The sequence below is a fragment of the Hylaeus anthracinus genome, unplaced genomic scaffold (assembly GCF_026225885.1).
Source record: "Hylaeus anthracinus isolate JK02 unplaced genomic scaffold, UHH_iyHylAnth1.0_haploid 11982, whole genome shotgun sequence".
Lineage (NCBI taxonomy): Eukaryota > Metazoa > Arthropoda > Insecta > Hymenoptera > Colletidae > Hylaeus > Hylaeus anthracinus.
Genome location: NW_026534330.1, coordinates 13,243,982 through 13,264,160, shown reverse-complemented (window position 1 = coordinate 13,264,160; position 20,179 = coordinate 13,243,982). Strand labels below are relative to the sequence as shown.

The window sequence follows — 20,179 nt, the reverse complement described above, 5'->3', positions numbered from 1 at the left end:
ACGCAACGAGGGGAAGGAGATCAATTCGTCGATTCCCGTGTACTGCGGAGGAATAGAATTTCACAGAGTTCCACTGCTGACGTAATCCTCGCCAAACATTCTTTTTCTCGCTTCAATTCTGCCCCGGAGGGCTTGGATAACTCCGCGCAATTCTGTTGCGCGGGTATTATCGGAGGTGAAAAATAGGGGGAGAGGGACAGTCTCCCTTTGACGTCAGCAGAATGGTGCCCTGCGGTGTCCTGGAAAGCTTTCAAAGAAAGTCGAAGTGGAATACAACGCGACCCGCTTCGAGGGGTCAGAGGTGTCCGAAGGAGATGGTGATCAGGGTTGTGGGGGGTATGCGGAGCAAGCCTAGAGGGGGATGTTACTAATTAGAGGTGCTTATTGGACGTGAGAAATACAAACTATTAATTTTAGAACCGAAGGAGTTTGGCACTGTTATTGAACGATATTTTCCAGCTTTACAATTTCAGATGAAATGTACGTATACATTTTTTGGTAAATAACTAATTCCTCTAAAAACTTCTAAATTTTCAAAAAGTTTAAAAATCGACCTACCCTGTATAGATTAGCCTACCACACGAGTCCTACGCCTCGGTACATCTACTGTTGAATTAATTGGATTTAAATATTGTATTTAGTCCGATAACAAAAATGAATCTGGCATTTCTTCTTTGAAGTCCTCGCGGCTCTTTAGTTCTTAAAAGTTCTTATAAGCCTGTTAATATAAACACCCGTGCCGAAAACTTGAGTTCGACGCTTAAGGTGTCAGTTAGTAGAGACAACCTCGATGGTGAAGGCGACTACTTCTCTGAGCCTCTAAGTGATTAAAAAAATATCATTTAATATTAGGTTGTCCCAAAAGTTTCTTTCGTGACTTGCACACAGTTATTTTGTATAGCAGTGTTTATATAAATAGACATACAAATTTCTTAGATGCTAATGTTGTAACAGTAATGGAGCAAAATGAATCGTACGCAATTCAATAATGTAACATTAGACATATAAAAAGTGATATAAAGTGGTGACAAATAAGACAAGGACAAATGTTTTGTTATGAAACCAAATGGCAAATGCTCTTCCAGATGCAAGAAGTTTCAATCCGATTGGTCCATCCGTCTCGGAGTAGGAAGCAAGACAAAATTTTTCTGTTTTTTGCAAAAAAAAAAAACAGGTAACAAATGACAAATCGCGAAAAATCTTGATAATGGGATCACCGCGGAGACATGCACTACAAGATGCAACAGGTTTCATTCCGATTGGTCAAGCCATTTCAGCGTAATCGGTGAACATACCTTAAAAAAAAAAAAGAAAAAATACATGTCGAATCGAGTAATCTTCTCCTTTTCGAAGTCGGTTAAAAATATTCTGTATGTATTACCTATTAATGAAATGGAAGAAACTTTTAGGACAACCTAATATAAAACTATATTCTTATTTTATTTCTTGCTTCCACCCATAATCTAACATCTACTCTCACACCACCAACAATTAATAAAATTAATCGTGGACCACGAATAATCTCTCGCTTTCTTCTGTCGCTGCTTGCACGGTCGTTTAACTGGTCTCACGTTGACGAATCTATATTTCGGTACATTATGAGGCGCGAAGCGCGGCATCTTGTTTGAACACTTCTTTAAATCAATTACGAGTTGCCCAGGCGGACAAGTTTTGCGGACAAGTTCATTCCCCTCCGTCCGCAAACCCAGCAACGAACCCGTTCGACGAAAGTTCGACTACCACCCCCGTAGATCGCAACAAACTCTCGGTTTACGGATTGTTTTCCCGACCTCGACGAATTCAATCGGCGAATTTGGGATTCAGATGATGATCGGCGACTTGCGCTCGCGAAAATTCCAACGGCTGGCTCATGCAGAGGATTCTGGAAAATTTGCTAGATATCGTTCGCATCATACAATTCTAACATTCTGGCTGCTATTTTATCGAATTTGCAATATTTAAACTTGAATGATACGACGCATAGAAAGATACCAAAATTAATATTAGTCTTAAGAAAGTATTAACATCCAAAAGCACTTGTTTATATCTATCACTAGCAATTTATTTTTAATCCAATTTATCGTAGCGTTGTCTACATCAAAATAGCTTAATTAAAGTCCTACGATATTTTCTCTCAACAAATTTGAATACCAACTCCTTAAAAAGAAAAAAAAAACAAATAGGTCATTCGTTTAGAAAGATATCAAAATTAATAATAGTATTAAGAAAGTATTAACATCCAAAAGCACTTATTTATATCAATTACTAGCAATTTATTTTTAATCCAATGTATCGTAACGTTGTCCACATCAAAATAGCTTAATTTAAGTCCTACGATATTTTCTCTCAACAAATTTGAATACCAACTCATTAAAAAGAAAAAAAAACAAATAGGTCATTCGGTCTAAATGATGTTGGAATGTTATACGAGATATTTTAAGTTTAACATTCAAATAAACTCACGCATCTATTTATATGTTAAACGTCACGTTTATGCAACTTTAAAGTGAATTTATAGCTGGTGATACGATTTAAATTTTAGCGGCCAGTTGCACCGATGACTAGCGCTATCTAGGAGCGTCAGTGGAACTAACAGCGCGCAACGGCTGTGGAATGCAGTAAGCCCGACGTTGACATGTACTGCGTTCGTTTTCGTTTCTTTTCTGTTAGTGAAGTGATTTTCCTTGAAATTGCAAGACTGTCGGCCACTCCATTAAGACGTACGACTTCTCCTGCACTTCTGCGTTAAAATGGACAACGTTTCCGTGTCAAAGGTACCGTGCAACTTGTTGCTTCTACTTACATAACCTCCACAAGTGAAGGCGCCTCGTGGCGGCTTGGAATACTCGTTTGAATTTTTAATACGTTACACATGCTGACTTATGTTTATTTTCTCGTTTGTTATTCATTCGTGAAACTTTAAATTCCTTTCTGTACTTTGCTTCTTCACGATTCCTTTAAACCTGAAATTCGAATGTGACTTTTGATCGAATTTCGCTAACCAGTAATCTTGTTTGAAACTTGCTCGATTGTTAATGCATAATATACTTAGAAAAGATAATAACAGTCTCATAAGTGTACCCGCATACATAATACATGTACTCTCTCATTGTGGAAATATATTTCAAGATGTCTTCTAGGGTGTATTTGTTCACAAAGGCGGTTACAAAATTGGTGATAAAAATACGAAATTTGTGGCACCAGATTATTTGACCGAACCATGGTATCTCTCTTATGAAGAGACGTGGACAACAATTCAGAATGCTATAGAGGTACTGCTTCTGTGTTAAATAATGCTGTGCGAACAAGCGAATATCATATCTTGTACCATCTATTAGTTATACTGAAATTTCAGAATATAAGATCCACTATATTCCAACAAATTTTGGACGGCATAGAACATTTTGTTTTCAATTTTAAGGAGAAATCGATAGAAAGTCTTGGAAATGAAATACAGACAGCTATTGTGTTAACAGGTGATGCTGACCTTTAGAGAAATATGTCCTTTTTTGTCGTCTCTTTTGATAACAATTCTACTGTAGGAATTAATGTTCCTGATCATGCCATAATGTTTACAAGTATAATTTCTAAGTTGGAACCAATAACAAAACACACAGCAGTTATATGGAGTAGAGATTCAAATAACTTGAAAAGTATTTTAGAAGAAACAATTTTTCAATTGATAAATCATGAAAACATGGTCAGTTATTTAAGTAATAATTAGGTTGTAGAAAAAGTAATTGTTATTCACTGTAAAATTATTTGTAGGATGAAAATGAGCAGGTTAAAAAAAGTCAGTGTAACATGAGAGCTTTGAAATATTGGTACCAGAACCATTGCCAATCGGATGATCCTCTTATCATAATCATAAGTGATTTTGAAAGTTTTTTACCTGCTGTATTACGTGACTTTATTTTAATATTGAGGTACTGTAATCTTCTCATGTAATGCATCGTGATACATTTACTTTTATAGTATCTCGTTTCTTTCAGTTCTTATTCAAGTTCAATAAAGTTTGTCGTTATATTTGGTGTTGCTACTACTTTGCACGCTGTACACAGATCTTTAACATACGATGTTACATCAAAACTAAATGTGCAAGTAATGAATGTTACCAGTTTAATTACTTATAAAACTAATAATACTTAGAGACTTTTTTTTGAGTGCACAATTATCTTTTGTTCAGGTATTTCACATAAAAACACAGATCAACATTCTGTCTGACATATTAGAAAATATTATTTTTTCTCCAAAAATACCCTTTATGTTGACTGGACGAGCATTTCAGTTATTAACAGACATGTTTTTATTTTATGATTTTTCGGTTGAGAACTTCTTGCAAAGTTACAAGGTATTCATTTTGCCTGATATTTAAATCTTGTACATTTAGAGATCATTACAAGATATGAATAGGATGACCTTTCATCCTCACAAATTTTTAGATATGTATGATACAACATTTCTATGGAAACAATATAAATTCTCTCTGCTGTGATTTGAAACATGCAAAGGCTAGGATGTCTGCCTTAACCGATGAAGATATAGAGGAAATTAAAAAACTCCCTTCTGTAGTAAAATACATCAAACAATTTCAGAGAGACAGAGACACAAACGAATCACTTAAAAACGAGGAGTTTAAGGTACATTTAATTTACCAACGAGAGTGCGAACCGTATGGTTCATTGTTCAACAATCACAGAAGTAAATTTGTTGTAGGAATTATTATTCAAACTGCTGAAGCAATTTCACAGATACGCGTATAGATTTATGAGAATACTGAGGTGTCTACACGATCTCATGTCAGCATTGCCAAATGCACCCATGGGCAAACAGCTACGCGAATTCTACAGCAAACTAGTTTGCGTAAACGATCTGAGAGATTGCAACGAGTACAAAGATTGCCTGCAACTCTTAAGCTTTCTATCAAGACAACAGCTCCTCTCACACTTGAATTCCATTCTTTCGATCATGAACGAGTTCCCAGACTTAGGTATACAAGACGTAAAAGTAAATCTCCAGAGTCATATAAAAAAGATTGAAAGTGCTAGCTTAGAAGAAGCAGTCGCGCCGACAGAGATCATTTCTAGCGGTGAGAGACTCAATCGACTCCAACTGAAAGAGGTCAGAAACGAGATTCACTATTTTGGAATACCCAAAGAGGTAGATCCTGGAGTATAACACCTTTCGTTTCGCTGCAGAAATTGCTGAAAATGTCCCAAACGCACAGTAGGTCGCCTTACAAACAGGCTCAGTTAGATGCGATTGATTTCCTGGATCGAAGTGTCTTTTCCGTTTACCTGGCGAATCCGAATCGCATCCCAGCGCACGAGATATTCTGCTTCAGTGACGGCAGTCTAGCCCGGCAACACATTCGTGGATCTTTGAGGGCTGCAGTGCACATGGGCCTGAACGATCCACAAGTGTATTTGAACGTAAGAATTCGCAATTTTATAAAATCAAATTCCCAACTTTCACAAGCTCCTGATCTTCTGGTCGTTTCTTAACGATCTCTGACTCTTTCTGCAACACTGATACATCGTGGATATCGATTACGGGCTTCCCCCGTAATGGAAAACGATGTCTAGGCGGCGTCGTCGCGGGCGTCGAAGTTAATTGGAAATGCATATTTCAGTGCGGGTGCTGCAAATTGGAGAACGACGAAGCCATTCCATCCACGCTGCCCGACCTCAGTATAATTTACAAGCTGCACTTGGAATCCAGAAAGTTGATCAATATGTACGACTGGCTGCAGGTAACAATCCGCTCGTGCTCATGTTTACAGGTTAATTCAGGTTACACTTACGGTCACGCACCTGGCGCTCGTTCGTCTCGTGACTTTAATCGGCCGTTGATTCATGCGAGCACGACATTGTTAATGGACTACCTGGCAGGGGTGTGGATTGTTTTATCGCGCTCGGTTGTTAGATGCTCGAGAGTGCATCGGTCAAGTGCAACGAACCGCTGGGCGATGGGAAACGGGGATTTTTGGTTGACTGAGATTCCGAAAACGTGGCCTGGTGGTTACTTAGGTGGTGATGTGTTAGGTATGTTTGTTTGGAGGATAGTGATGAATTTTACAGGGGATGTTGGACTGCAGATCAGGTTTGCAGAGTTGTGGATATATGTACGTAGAGCTAGGTGGTCCTAGTAAAATGTAGATGGAGATAGTTGTATTTAGGTGAATCTAGGTGACGAGTTATCCCGATCAGACGATCATGTCGTCACACAGTGTTTGAAACCTCGAATACCCTCGAGGGTACCAAAAATACAGGCCACGTCAAATATGTTACTCAAGTTACCACGTATATGCAACAGCACATACTCCAGATCCTTTACATTCATAGTTTAATACCCTTAACTAGTTTCGTATTCCCTGAAGAATGTTTTCCATGTAAAGAGAACTTCCTATCCTGGAATTCTCAGCGATTGATCCGAGCACACGTTCGCAGGCGTTCTTGATCATCGTGAATCCCGTGGGCGAGGCGAAGGAGCAGCGTGATGTGGATCCCAAACTGCAGTATCCTTTTTCATTTAAGGGCTCGTTCGAATGCTTGGCTGGTAATGGAGCGCGTAAAGATTTGTCTAACCACCGGGTGTTTGAAATTCATATCAGAGCTCGTAATGGCGAAATCGTAGCCTCGTGCAGATAACTCGCGCGCGCTGCATACCTCTTGTTTGAATAATTCACACGTGTTCCCGTGCGAATTTTATCGCGCGCCAAGGTATCCTTAACGGAGATTTAGAGCCCGTTTTACTCAAGCGGTCGCCGAGCTGGAGTTCCTCGGTTTCATCAAGAGTTCCCGAAAGAAAACGGATCACGTAAAGCGGCTCGTCTGAGAATCGTCACCGTCATGTAGGAGGAGCCTGAGGATCACGTCCGTTTACTTGAATCTTCGCTATTTTTATACAATTTTTCTACTGTCTTGCCATGTTTTTTAATAAAAAAAGATTTGCAAATTACGTTGTTCATGACTGTGTGATGAGGAAAACAAAATAGTGACTAAAGTATGAATGTAATGTGCAGTGTGTGCAGCCGAGTTTCTCAACTCATTTTTGGAACTTTCGCTTTGTGGATCAATTGTTGAAGAATATTATGGTTGTAATACTACTCGCCAGGAAGCAGAGGAAACCAATTAAAATAATAACGAACTCTAATCTCGAAACCATTCATACCTTCATTCTGTAACGCATTATTCGGCTGATTTCACCCTGTAATTGTTGATCAATAATCCATGACAGGGATTCTCTAGAACGTATGACAATCATGAGGCACCATCAAACCCTTGATAGAGCCGAACGAGGCTTTGATGTTGGAATACATGGCTAAACAGCGCATGATAGCTAGCGAGTCAAAGTCCCCGTATCGACTATTAGAGACCCGAGGACATCGTTTGAAGAAGTAATAAATATGAGAAGCAGTGTGTTCTCTTCGAGAATGGTGGGATTACAAAGAAGACTGAACATGGTTCGAACATGGTTTTCCCAATACACCACCAGGTATTTCAACAGCTGAAATTACCTGGAACGTGTTGAAACTATCGATAAATCCCACACAAAATCCGAAACAAAAGAAGAATTTTTGGCGCGGCATTGCGGGCTCGAATATCTCCAGCATGTGTGGCGCGAATGAAATATTGCACGCAATAATCCGGCAATATTTAGCGCCCCTGCAGTGTTATCGCGCGCACTCGAGTATCGACTGTGTGCATCAACGTAATGCACATTTTGCGGCCAATTCGAAGCGATAATTTTATTAGACCATGAAGAGCGGATGGCGATTGTTTCCCAATAACAGATGTTTCTTCGTAGCAGCGATATCCACGTTGCTCTTATGGCGCGCAAACTTTCCACATGACACGAGGAAGCTGCAACTGCACGCTGCTTACGACTCTCCTAATTAAGTTTGCGCTATCGACGTCTGACATTGGATCGTTCCTGAAACTTTGGAATATGGGATCCCTGGTATCGGGATGCAATTTCGGGCGCAACCTGTGGAATACGTGTGCTGCTACGTTATTTAAACGACCGAGGATATTCTTAATTAATGGAATTTAATTGACACTTCATTTAAACGTGGCAGACGGTTATTATTCTGCAGAAATATAATTCGGTTCATGAACCGACTGCATTATTTGTCCGTGCATACAATTGATTGTATATGCTTTGAGAATTTAATAGAAATATTGTTATTCCATGGCTATTCATTCGCTAGATCGAAATCGAATGGTCGTTCGTTAATTTAAAGCGATATTACTATTGGCAAACAATAATAAAGCTTCGGGTTCCTAGTTACAATAGACACGAGGACCGAGTTACAGCCGGACGACATTTTGGATTGCAACTGATGGTGAACCTTTAAGAGGCTTATAGTATATAAAGTGTATAAACAGTATATAGTGTATAAATTTTCAGAACTTTTGTACATTCTCTTTTTCTTTTCAGCAGTGTCTTAGAATTATGTCCAATCGAAATTGTATTATTTTTGAATAAATTAGAAATGTTTGATCATTTTTCGCAAAATTTATGAAGTTGTTATTAGAAAATAAACCATTTTCTTTTGACGAAGTGTATTTTAATATAACTACATTATTAAGTACCTAAACCAATATTTTTCGGGGTGTCTTATAATTATGTCCACCAGTGTAATCATCTAAAATCACCTTCATCCGCAAATGTAACTTATCTAAGCATCCTAATTTCTATGGAAGAGAAGTGTCCGATGCAGATGGACCACAGAAGAGTAAATTCGTGAGGCGAGCAGAATTTAATTCGCCGTTGAATGCACGACTATAGCGCGCCATCTATAATGCGCGACCACCGAGGGACCGCTGAACCGTTGCGGGCTTTTGACGCATTCCTTACTGATTCACGTGCCTTTGAGCCACATACGGGCTCTGAAGCTTGTTCCACGATACCAGTATGATCGATGTTGAAGATTTCTGTAATGCGAAACTGCGGACACTGCGGTAGCAGCGCGCATTGTTTCAATTTGCCCGCGATGCTGGATTAATTTCCACTGGTCTGCCATTTTAATCTCGGCTTGAATAGCGCCATATTAGATAGAATCTGAAATTATGGTTTAAAGAAAGCAGAGTGTGTTAGCTGGTAAGGAACAGAAATGGCGGTATGTACATTTAGAAGACCAGAAAAGTTTCTTAATACAAACCGATTCCAACAAAACAGAGGACCAAGAATGTCTGGGGATTATTTTACTAACAAAAACGCAAAGTTTCCCAAGTGACAAAACAAGAATTACCTCGCAAATGGCGCAATCTAACAGAACAATATGGTGCGGACTAAAGAAATACGAGCGAGCTTATTACTCAAGCTAATAGTAAGGGCATAAAATATGCCAACTTTCGAGCTTGCTAAGGCCCCATGATCCCGGCGAGCGCATTGTCGGAAATTGCCGTGAGAACCGTTTTGTTCGTGGAATATTCAGCTCCCTGGATGCATATTGATGACGTATGTCGTGGATTTGCATACGCTTGGCTACGACACGAATTTCTCGCGTTCGCGCGAATTCCAATTTCAATGCCCCTTCCGATGGTCCTCTTCGCTCCTTGCCAAGCTCTCTGCTTGCTTAAAAATCCCGAATATCAATCGTCCTTGGATATACGCGATGGTCATTTCTAAATAGGAGAAAAAAAAACGGAAAAATGTTTGAACCGCGGACTTGAGAGAATATTGAGCATTATTTGAATTCGTACGTTTTTTTACATTTGACACGCGACGCAAATCTCGCTGGTCAGTTCTGTAAACATTGAAATTCATCAGGACGCGAGTATATATTTTCACTCGAGAAACGGTTTCTTCAATCTCGCGGAGGATTGGATATAAATCCAGAGTCTTATAGAGGCGCGCCAGGGATAAAAGTGTCCGTTGTCTCCGCTCGACGTTGACGGAATATCGAAGCAATTATCGAGGCTAAAAACGATGCGCTGTTTGCATTGAAACGTTGGCGAGATTCTCGTTCGATTAACCCCAACGACAGTTCAATTTGCAGTAATGTCGGTTACAGTTTGAATTGTTTTTCCGAGGAATTTCCAGTCTCGAAACCTGAAAGATTTCTTTGGCTAGTAATTATGCAACTGTTTGCTTAGAACTCGATCTGTTCAAGCAAAGTATTCCAAGAGAATGAGATGCATAATCTCATAGTGTTCGTGTTGTGGCTAATGACGATGGTTGTATTACAACGCTTACGTTAAGGGTTTGAACGCGTTGCGAAGTTCCTTGATTTATGTTCGTTCCATCGTTGGAACAAGAAAGAAGAGGTCGGAGTATCTTATTCTTCTCCGTAATTAAAACGTCCGCTGTTATGACGAGACGTCTACTGGCCATTATTTTCTTAGTAACAGCTCTCTGCCTCGGATATTATTAAGGAACGTTACGTTTCAAGTACGGCTTCATAACGGACAACGGATACTTTGCTGATTTAATTCAGACATTCACCAGCCGTGATTAGAGATGTTGGATAACTTTATTGTTATCTTTTGGATAAAACTTTGATGGTGCCGAAGCAGTGCGAGAGCTTAATGGATGAATGAATGGACTTATTAGTTAGGTCTAGAAGGCATAAAATGGTAGTGCTGTGTCGTTTGGATTATATACTCGACTTCAAGGTTTATATTTAATTTATTTATTAATTGGAGGATCTATCCTCAGGAAAATAGTGCACAGTTACCTAGAACACTTATCAGAACAGTTAATAAGAGAATGCTCACTTGCCTCTGGAAAATCCATCAGCTTGCTTCGAAGATCCATTTCGAAAAACATTTCAAGCGGTTCGATCGCAGCAGCAACGATAACGAGGCGTACGTGTGGAAAATAAAAGCGACAAAGGTAGATGGATTGCGAGGCAACGTGTCACTGCAGGCAGGGATCATTCATCCAACAAATGAATGTCGTTCGACTGTGATTCGTCGAGGTGCCATACATTACGATCGACGCGGTCGGTCCCCCCAGGCTAGTGATCGATGGACGTTCCTTGTTATTACTACTGTTTACCAATTAGTCGTCGCGCAATTATAATTGGTAATTGCACGCACCTCCGGACGGCGGTCACCGTCAACGCCAGGACCACCAATGCTATTCATTTAACCGCGAAACCAGCTCGTCAACGTACGGCCCGTTAATTTTAAACTGCGCTCGACAAAAACGCCCCTCATGCGTGCGTAATACGCCTGTGAATTGAATATTGCTCGACGAAGAATCAAGTGTCAAGTTCTAATTATTGCGCGAGGAAGCACTGAATTCTAGAAGAAAAGGAAGAAAGGTGTTATTTGTAAAATTGCTTCCAAGTAACGCCACAAGCATAATTTGAAATTAATGTCGTAGAGAGGTGCAGTGTTACGTTTATAAGACACAGTGTGTATGGATAAATGGAGGCTGTTGCTTGTCTACAATAAATTGTTCATACAATGTCCATCAATTGGACATATAATACAACTAACGGGCTTCTTTTCTAAATTGCTGGATTATTGACTACGTTTCTGTTGCAATTTATGATGAAAATGTTTCCAATATTGCAACTATTGCAATTGATTTACTCATCCACGACTAAAGATAGTCCTCCCCATCGGTAAAAAATGACCGTAGATGGCAATCTGAACATAATTGATAATTAAACACCATTAATAATCCACGATTTCGGCTGATATTCAAGGCTCTCCAAAGGCATTTGCCGCGCACATATTCGTACGGAGTTCATGCGCGCTGGAATAAAGGATCGACGTCCTTCGTCGTTGAATAGATCTCATCCCGCGATAAGGACAAGTTAAAGAAGATGCCCGAGGGACATCGGGGTCGCAGCGATTGAGCACGAATGCTCCGAGAGGTTAGGCGTCCCCGAGCCGGAAAACTGATTCCCCCTCCAGCACAAATGTTCGCCCCGAGTTCAAAAAGCGAACCTTTCACAGATTTCTCTTGTCAATGACCTCTCTGTACCATGAACTCGAGAACGCAAAGAGATCGATTGTATCCCGCGGAAGTGGACGGAGATCGAATCAGCAGAGAAACGAGGAAATCATTTGTAGTACTTTAAGCATGGCAGAACCCTGTGACTTTTCGCATTGTAAACCCTGAGCGTATGTAGACCACCAAGGAACCATTTTGCGTCGACAACGGATTTGACATGGATTCCAGCTCGAAGCCTGCTCGGACTAAATGTTCAAAATTATCAAGGATGTGGCAAAAGTGAACTGTTTGGATATCGACTTCGATATGTGTTGAGTTATGCAAACTGAAGGAGCAACGCTGATGTAGGAAATAATGCAGTAGATGCTGACCACTAAAACGATACAAACCGACTGTTGATACTATCATGAGCTTTTTATTTGGCAAGTTGAATGCCTCAGGCTCTGGGGATAGCAATTTTTTAATAGCTTTAAAAGATTAAATCGGAGAAACTGAAGTGCCTCGTAATGGACGTCTAAGTGATTCATTATTTATTTATACAAAGGTGTCAGTAACGATATCAAAGAAATCCACTAATAACGCTCAAGGAATCCAGCTATAATGTGTTGTTATATTAGGTTGTCCCGGAAGTTTCTTTCGGAAGTTGCACTCAATTATTTTATGTGGTCGTGTTTATATAAATAGACAATCTAATTTCATAAATATTCGTGTTGGTAACAGTAATGGTGCAAAATGAATCGTGCACAATTCAGTAATGTAACATAAAACATAAACTATTATCCATGTATTACTTATTAATAAAGCGAAAGAAACTTTTGGGACAACCTCATAAATACATAAGGACTCTAAGACAATAGACTGGTTAAACTGCAGAAGTACGTTAACCATCTCTGTTCCTCACGTGCTTGGTTCAAAAGCCAAGTACGTTCTGTCAAACCGACACTGGCACATGCTTGGGAACCACCTTGTGCTTTCTGAATAATAAAAATTCTAATAGATACATCGAAAGTCCTGAGCAGAGCTCGTTCCCGTCAGCATTTCCCGAACAAGAAGCGATTCGTACAGCCGCGTCGATACGTCGTTTCCCCAGACGTGCGTTCTAGCCTCCGACAGGCTTCGCTTGTCTTCTCGTCCGCGGTATATATTTTCTCTCGAGACGGGCTGCTAGCGATTTCCAAGACGGGGAAAGGATAAAATCCGGGGGCGAGACGAAGGCTGGCTTCCGAAGAGGCGGTCCGTGCGCGCTTCAGGTGTGATGCGAGATTGATACCCGGAAGCTGTTGAGATTGATTTTCGCGTCGCAGAACGGATGATGGCAGCGAGCCCGCAATCCCCGTGGACCCTTCCTACCTACTCAGGACCATCTGCGAGGACCTCGGTTCTTTCTATCCTGGATGGAAATAAGTCTGAAAATGAAAGGAGAATACTGTCTCCCGTGGGAAATGTAACCGTCTTGTTCCCCCCTCCGTTTCATGAATCTCCAGGACACGGGATCTGCCTCTCTTTCCACAGCATCGCCGACCGTAATACGCCGAATAGTTTCCCCCAGAAATACAAAATAGGGAGGACGAGGGCAACCTCTGTTAAGTCTCAATTGCGTTTGGGTTTGCGCCCGCGGATGCGTCGTCGGGATTCTGGAGACCGAGGATCGAGAGAAGGCTTTTCTTAGTGGAAATTGAATTGTTATCCAGCGAGAAGTGGAGAATGTCGTTCGCTTGGAATTAGCTGGAACTAAGCATGCTCCGCGCTTCGATATCTCTTCACGTTTGAAAATGAGTCTGGAGTTTGAGTCTTGGCCCCGGAATTATTAAATCAGGAGTTATTATAAGTGCTCAGCCATCTTCATCTTCTGCGTCACCTCTGGTACCTCTTAACACTTTGCCGGCCGCACTCTTTTTAAACATTTCCTTCGCCGGCTGTCGTCAGACATTACTTTGCGAAGATTACCACTGTGGTGTCGCCGGACGTCATAGTGTTAATAATATAAAATTGAAAAGGTATAAAAATACCTAAAATAAAAATTCTAATAGATACATCGAAAGTCCTGAGCAGAGCTCGTTCCCGTCAGCATTTCCCGAACAAGAAGCGATACCTATTTTAGGTATATAGGTACTACTACTACTACTACTACTACTACTACTACTACTACTACTTTTGAAAAGTCCCACGCTCTCGCACACCGCTTGCCTCGAACAAACGAAAATCGCGTCACGATACTTCGCGAAGTCGCCTGAAAAACGTCGAACACATCGACTACTCGACCGATGCGTTCACCGATCGAAACATAACCTTCCTTCATACATAAGTTACTTTGAGTAGGAATTCTTAATTCAGGAGTATAATTTATCATAAATGCTCGGCCATTTTCGCCTAACAGCCTTTGAACGTTTTCCTTCGTTCACGACATCGACAGGTTACATACCTGTTGATATGATTACAATGTAAGAGGATCGCAGTTTCATTTCTCTGGTGCCTGGTGGCTTACCAAGATAATCGAGTAATAGAATTTATTACGAAATGCGTTGTGAGATAAAATGACAGGCGACCTCGGTAACGATTTTGCGTCCTTCCGAGCTATGGTACTTTGTTCGAGGCCGACAGCCCGTAATTCGATCATCCCTTGGACTTATTCGCAGAATAAAAGTTCACCACCGACTGTAACCCCTTTCAGGGCCGTTACAACCGCAATTCTATGGGAGCGATTACTAGAAATGGATCATAGAAGAGACTCTACTAAATCTCTTACAATTTTTTAGAATTCCTCGTATTTAATCAAGGAAATTACTTACGATACTTTATAAGGGATACTTGAGTAATTCCTTACGCTGGTTGTGCATTCACGGCAAATGAAGATGTGGGAAAATCTACGAGAACGTGCACAAACGCAAAAATATATAAAAATGCACAGTTTAGGCGGTGAGTATATTGCGGATCTTTATGCATGTATAAGAAATTTGAATGTGCAAAAACTTACGAAATGCAAACAATATGCAAGAATATAAAAAAGATTCAATGTAAAGTTCATGTTGTAATATTTTCAGAATACAATAAATTTCTATTTAGGTTCAATTTTTATTTTGCATAAAGATCCGCGGTCTAGTGATGAGACATACTTTCCTATAAGTTTCAATTTTATTTCTACGAAGATACGAATTTGCATAAACATCTTATAAAGTTCTCAAGCCGTGATATCAGGAGAAGCCCCACTCACGACGCTGGAGGAACTACAACGCGTGTTCAGAAAACATTGGAGGCCCTCCGCTTTAAAAAACCAGGCCATACCATAACCAGGCCATCCAATCTGGCGCCCAAGGTAGTTCATTTTCCTCCGCGCAGTTTGAAAACAGCCAAGTTCCAAGTTGCGAAACGCAGTTACCCTTAATACGAACGCAATTTACAAACTATACACTTCCCCAGCGAATCCTCCTTGGCCAGGTAATAAATAAACCGAGGGAGAGCCTGATGTGCAAGCTCTTCACCCAAAATCGATACGTCTGAGTGTCTGTCGAGGTCGATAATGGTGGTGTAGCCAGGCTTAAGCACCGCGCGAAACGTCAAGCTACTCCAAGAACACAAACATTACAGGCCGAAATTACGTGTTGTCGACAGCGCAAACATGTACCCTCGAAGGACATGGGAAAGAGGAAACACCGGATAAGCACGTCACGTCAAATTTGGCGTCGAGCATTGTGATAGGGAGTGTCTGAGGCGCTAACCGTTGCTACGACCGTGGAAAAAGTACAGTGAAACGAGTCACAGGTGTTTCGGTTGAAACTAATTGAGAAAGGATAGGTAACGATACTTTGTCAATGACTGCTTTGGTAATTTAGTAAAGGTTGTATCGTAATAGTGTTTGGTTTCTTTGGAGGCAATTTTCATGATTTTTTAGTGGGGAAAGTAGTCGATGTAAATTTTGGAAATTTAGTACGTTTATTTATAGACGTGTGTATAATATTTGTGTAAGTTTGACGCCTTTTCAAACTTGGTCACCTATACGTCTACGTCATGTACGTAACTAAAGGTGACTGAGAAACGTTCATTACAAACAACGCACCGACAGCGAGGCATTCGCTGGTCAGCCGTTACGTGGCATAGTTGTCAGCTGTAGAGCAGTCATTACATTTAGACGGTTACCGTAAATCTGTAAATACACTTAGAATGATATACCGACATTGTGTTGATTCAGGTGCGGTATTAGCATTAAGGCAGTTTTAAGAGTTATTTTAATCGTAAGTGAGATTTTATATGTTGAATTACAGTAATTATTTGCTGCAACAACAAGTTATTTTCCACTCCTGTCTGTCGAATTTATTAAGCCTCTGATTTCGAGCCTTATATTTGGTTAAATTTACAACTGTTTTGCTGATTTCTTTTTTTTCTTTTTGAAGTTAAAGAGTGACCTTCGACACTAAATTGTACCTGTCGTGAGAAGTTTTGCAATTAGTCTCGAAACTTGCATATTTTCGCAAGCTTGGACCGTCCTGTTTAGCGTGGAACATTATCGGGTTTAATTCATTATTTCACCTCTGGCTGATGCTGGTCTTTATCTCGTTCATTTTCCCGTAATTTTTTTTCTCGTAATTCCCCCCTCCCTGCTCCCTATGTCTGCGAAAACAAATTAAATTTCAATTCTGCTTGAAAAGAATTGTCCTATTTTTAGGTTCCAAGCGTCGAGCTGTGCGAGATTCCGGTTTGGAGTACCTGACAATCGATTCATTGCAGTTACACGATCTATTTTCGGGTTGCAGTTTATCATCCGCGCCGGTGCAGTCCTTATCCGTGTCATTCACGTCAACCAACGATCTGGTTGGACGTTTACATATGGCTTTATAGATGGAACCATTCTTCCTTGTATTTTCCAAATCCCCGATTTCTCCATCGAATCGTAGCAGCTTTATCTCTCAATGCAAGCAGATACGAAGTCTGCACACACTCTGGGTAGTTATCAATATCTACGTAAGTCTGGACTGTATTAAAGTGTGTTTGGAAAGCGATGTATGAGGGAACCGTGGAAATAATGAGGCTTTTTAATGTGGACCAAAATATAACCTGGTACCTGGATATTATATTTTAGGATAAGTGAATAGGTTAAATGTACTGTCGCTGGAAGGGATCTTGTGAGGTCGTAAACCGAAACATTAGTTATTGCTTTATTGCCCCAGGTAACTGATCCGTAGAACGAAAGGGGTGTCGCGGCTCTACAGTATACATACCCACGTTACACCCCGGGGACCCAAGACTTGATGTTTGCTACGTTGATTTTTCCAAATTGGAAAAACTGAAAACTCTTGACGATGATTGGTTAGCTAAGTTCCTACCTACCACAGTATTTTCAATAAGTAGACAGCTCTCGAACTCAAACCTTCATTTTCCGTCAGGCAATCAGTACGATACTAACGTGTTTATTAAATTAAGAAACAATGTTTCGGCCATGGGAGGTAAATGAACCATCGTGTCATCTGCCACAGCTGCAGATACAAGAAGAAGAGATATGTAATGAAGAAGTATGTAATGAAGAAGCGACAGAGAATGTTACCCAAGAAAAAACTTATTATTTAACGGAAGAAGTTCAATGATTGTGTATAACAATTATTACAAATTTAATAACTAAAGAAGAATTTGGTAGAGAAGAAGCCTTAAAAATTACGTATGAACATACGAGGGTCGTTCAGAAAGTAAGTTCAACGATGTTAGCGCTGGTCTTGGTGAGAAGATAGAACTACAAAATTTTAGGAATATGTTCTCTCATTTATTTTGATCAGTTTCGTGTGTCGTAGACTCTGGTCGGTCGATTGTCGCGTGTTTTGTAACATTTTATAATGGCGATTCCGTTAAAATTTGCGTCCAAGTGTGAACCGCGTTGTATAATACGTTTTTTTACCGCTAAAAACATCACAGTCACAGAAATTTATCAAGAATTATGTTTTGTTTACGGCGATAAATGCGTGAGCCTGCAGATGGTTACACGTTGGCGAACAGCGTTCCTAAATGGCCGCGAAGAGTTGCACGATGAAGAGCGCGAAGGACGACCAGCGGACGCAAAGTGGACGAAAGTCATTACGCCTTAGGAATTCAAAAGCTTGTTACTCGTTATACGAAATATATTGAAAGATGTGGAGATTATGTAGAAAAATAAAAAATTGTCTGAAAATTTAAAAAATGACCTTGTTTTTGTGTTTTGACCACTCTTTCACAGCGTAATTAGACCGTTGAACTTACTTTCTGAACGACCCTGGTACATAAGAAGAAAAAAGTTATTGAAACACGAACATCCTAATTCTGATACCATACGGCCGTGAACAAAAAGTCTAGCTCTGTTCTTGTCTAAAAAGGTGTCAGATTACTAATTGCGATCGACTTAAGTTGTACAGATCGATGTCCGGCCGACTTTACGACCTCACAAAATCCCTTCCAGCGACAGTATGTATACGCGTAAGCTAAGATTTTATGGTAAGGTCACGGCGACGTGTCAAGGGCCTGCAGGACTTGGCGAAGCGAGGACTGCAACGCACTGACTCCTTTCAGGCCCAGGGACGAAAACGCTTCTTGGGAAAAACCCAATAAACAAAGGCGACGAAAGCGAAGGAAAGCCGAAGGAAGAGTCAGTCGATAGACGTCGTTGAACGCAGAGAGTCTTTGTATTAAACATATTAAATATAGACTTTCATTATTACTAGTTTAATCGGACCACTAATCGTTTCTTTTACCACTTAAAGTTTAATCTCACAATATACTGTCCAATATCAACACTGCACCAACGGAGCATCCTTCTTATATTATTTAGAGATCTGAAAGATACAAACGAGTATCAATCTGCAAACCTTAATGCAGAAAGAAAGATATTTATATAATTTTTATTCTCCTCGCACGAGGTCATCGAGAATTGCACAAATTCCAAAGAAAGAGAGTAATTTGAAACTGAATTTTGCTACCGAATGCATCAGTGAAGCACCCTAATATCTACGATATATAACCTGACATCTGAACACCATCTACTGTCTAATATCAACACCAAGGACCAGTCTAACACGAAGAAAACCGTAGCATATCGCTGTGGAGCACCCTTCTCGTATTTTCAAGGGATGTGGAAGACCAACCCTTAAAGTAAAAATGAAAATATAAAGTAATAACGAAGATATTCATGTGATACCTGACTCCAGGTATTACACGCGATATTTCTCCTTCGTCAGATCGTCAAGAACAGCACACGTTCTAAAGAAAGAGTACTTGGAAACCGAATTTGCTCCCCAAGCTACACCAAGACCCAGCGTCGGTAATTTCAGCGAACATAATTGAATCGCCCCTGTAATAATCAATTGTAAGATCTGAGTGGAACGGACCTGAAAACCCGGGAAGTTGTAACCATCGTGAAAGCTTCCGAAGTACTTGAACGTTGCGATACCGCCCAATCGGAATCAGTTTTCCGGGCGGTACGGTTTGTTATTTAATCAAAAATAGGGACTCGCGAAACTTCATCGCGAGGGGTTCCGTTCCATTCACGCGGTAACTTTATAGTTCTTTGTTTATTGCCTTAGCCCTCGAGTGCGCGGAATTTCTTCGCGGGGAGTGGCACGGGGTTGCAGTTCCCTCTTATCGAATCGTTCTTGCCGTGAGATCCTTCGAAACGTTGCCTCTGGCCGAATAATATTGGCTAGTTTTATTTCATCGAACGTTGTTGGTCCGGTCTTCAATTATTTACGAGAACCTGGCGGCGCGGGCCTCTAGAGAAATTGCGGAGGGCAACTTTATAGACAATCGTGGAATAATTCAGGGCACATGATTGATACAAAAGCGAACTAGTGCGTGAAGGAAATTGCATTGGGCACGTTTGTCCAAACAGAAGCGTAATCGAGGTGGTATGTAAGACGATATAGGGGTGGAAAGTTATTTAATTTATCGACGACAAGGTTTCTATTGTTAGGGGGCGTAGTCCTCTTTGGTTAGAAGTTAGGTTGCCTTTTAAAAATAATTGCTGAGATTATATTCAGTTTTGTGAACACCTCACTTTGAAGTACTTGTGCTAACTGATAAGATTCTTAACTTTTCTAACTTTAATAATTCCTAACTCTTTTACGTTTCGGTACTAAATAAAATATTTCACGAACGAAATCAATAACGAACAATGCTCTTCGTTCATCCGCGATGAAAATATCGTTGGCAGGCTTCCCGTACGCGTTACTGAAGTACAGTGTATTTCGGCACCGGTAATGGCTGTTAAATAAACAACTATTTTAAAGTGGCGTCTGAAATATAAATCCGGCGG

General features: G+C 40.4%; 2 protein-coding genes across 5 annotated transcripts in view; one reads left to right on the top strand and one right to left on the bottom strand.

Annotated features, from left to right (window-relative positions):
• Positions 1–20,179, bottom strand: part of LOC128886390 (fasciclin-1) — a 441,990-nt gene that overhangs the window by 127,873 nt on the left and 293,938 nt on the right. The gene's annotated exons all lie outside the window — the stretch shown is intronic.
• Positions 2,590–8,442, top strand: LOC128886391 (origin recognition complex subunit 3). The gene is made up of 13 exons (XM_054141252.1): positions 2,590–2,774; positions 3,141–3,272; positions 3,356–3,476; positions 3,543–3,700; positions 3,769–3,926; positions 3,993–4,101; positions 4,187–4,351; positions 4,443–4,640; positions 4,717–5,121; positions 5,199–5,432; positions 5,633–5,752; positions 6,450–6,517; positions 6,744–8,442. Exons 1-13 carry the CDS (start codon positions 2,751–2,753, stop codon positions 6,835–6,837), a joined length of 1,986 nt encoding a protein of 661 aa, XP_053997227.1. The 5' UTR covers positions 2,590–2,750; the 3' UTR covers positions 6,838–8,442.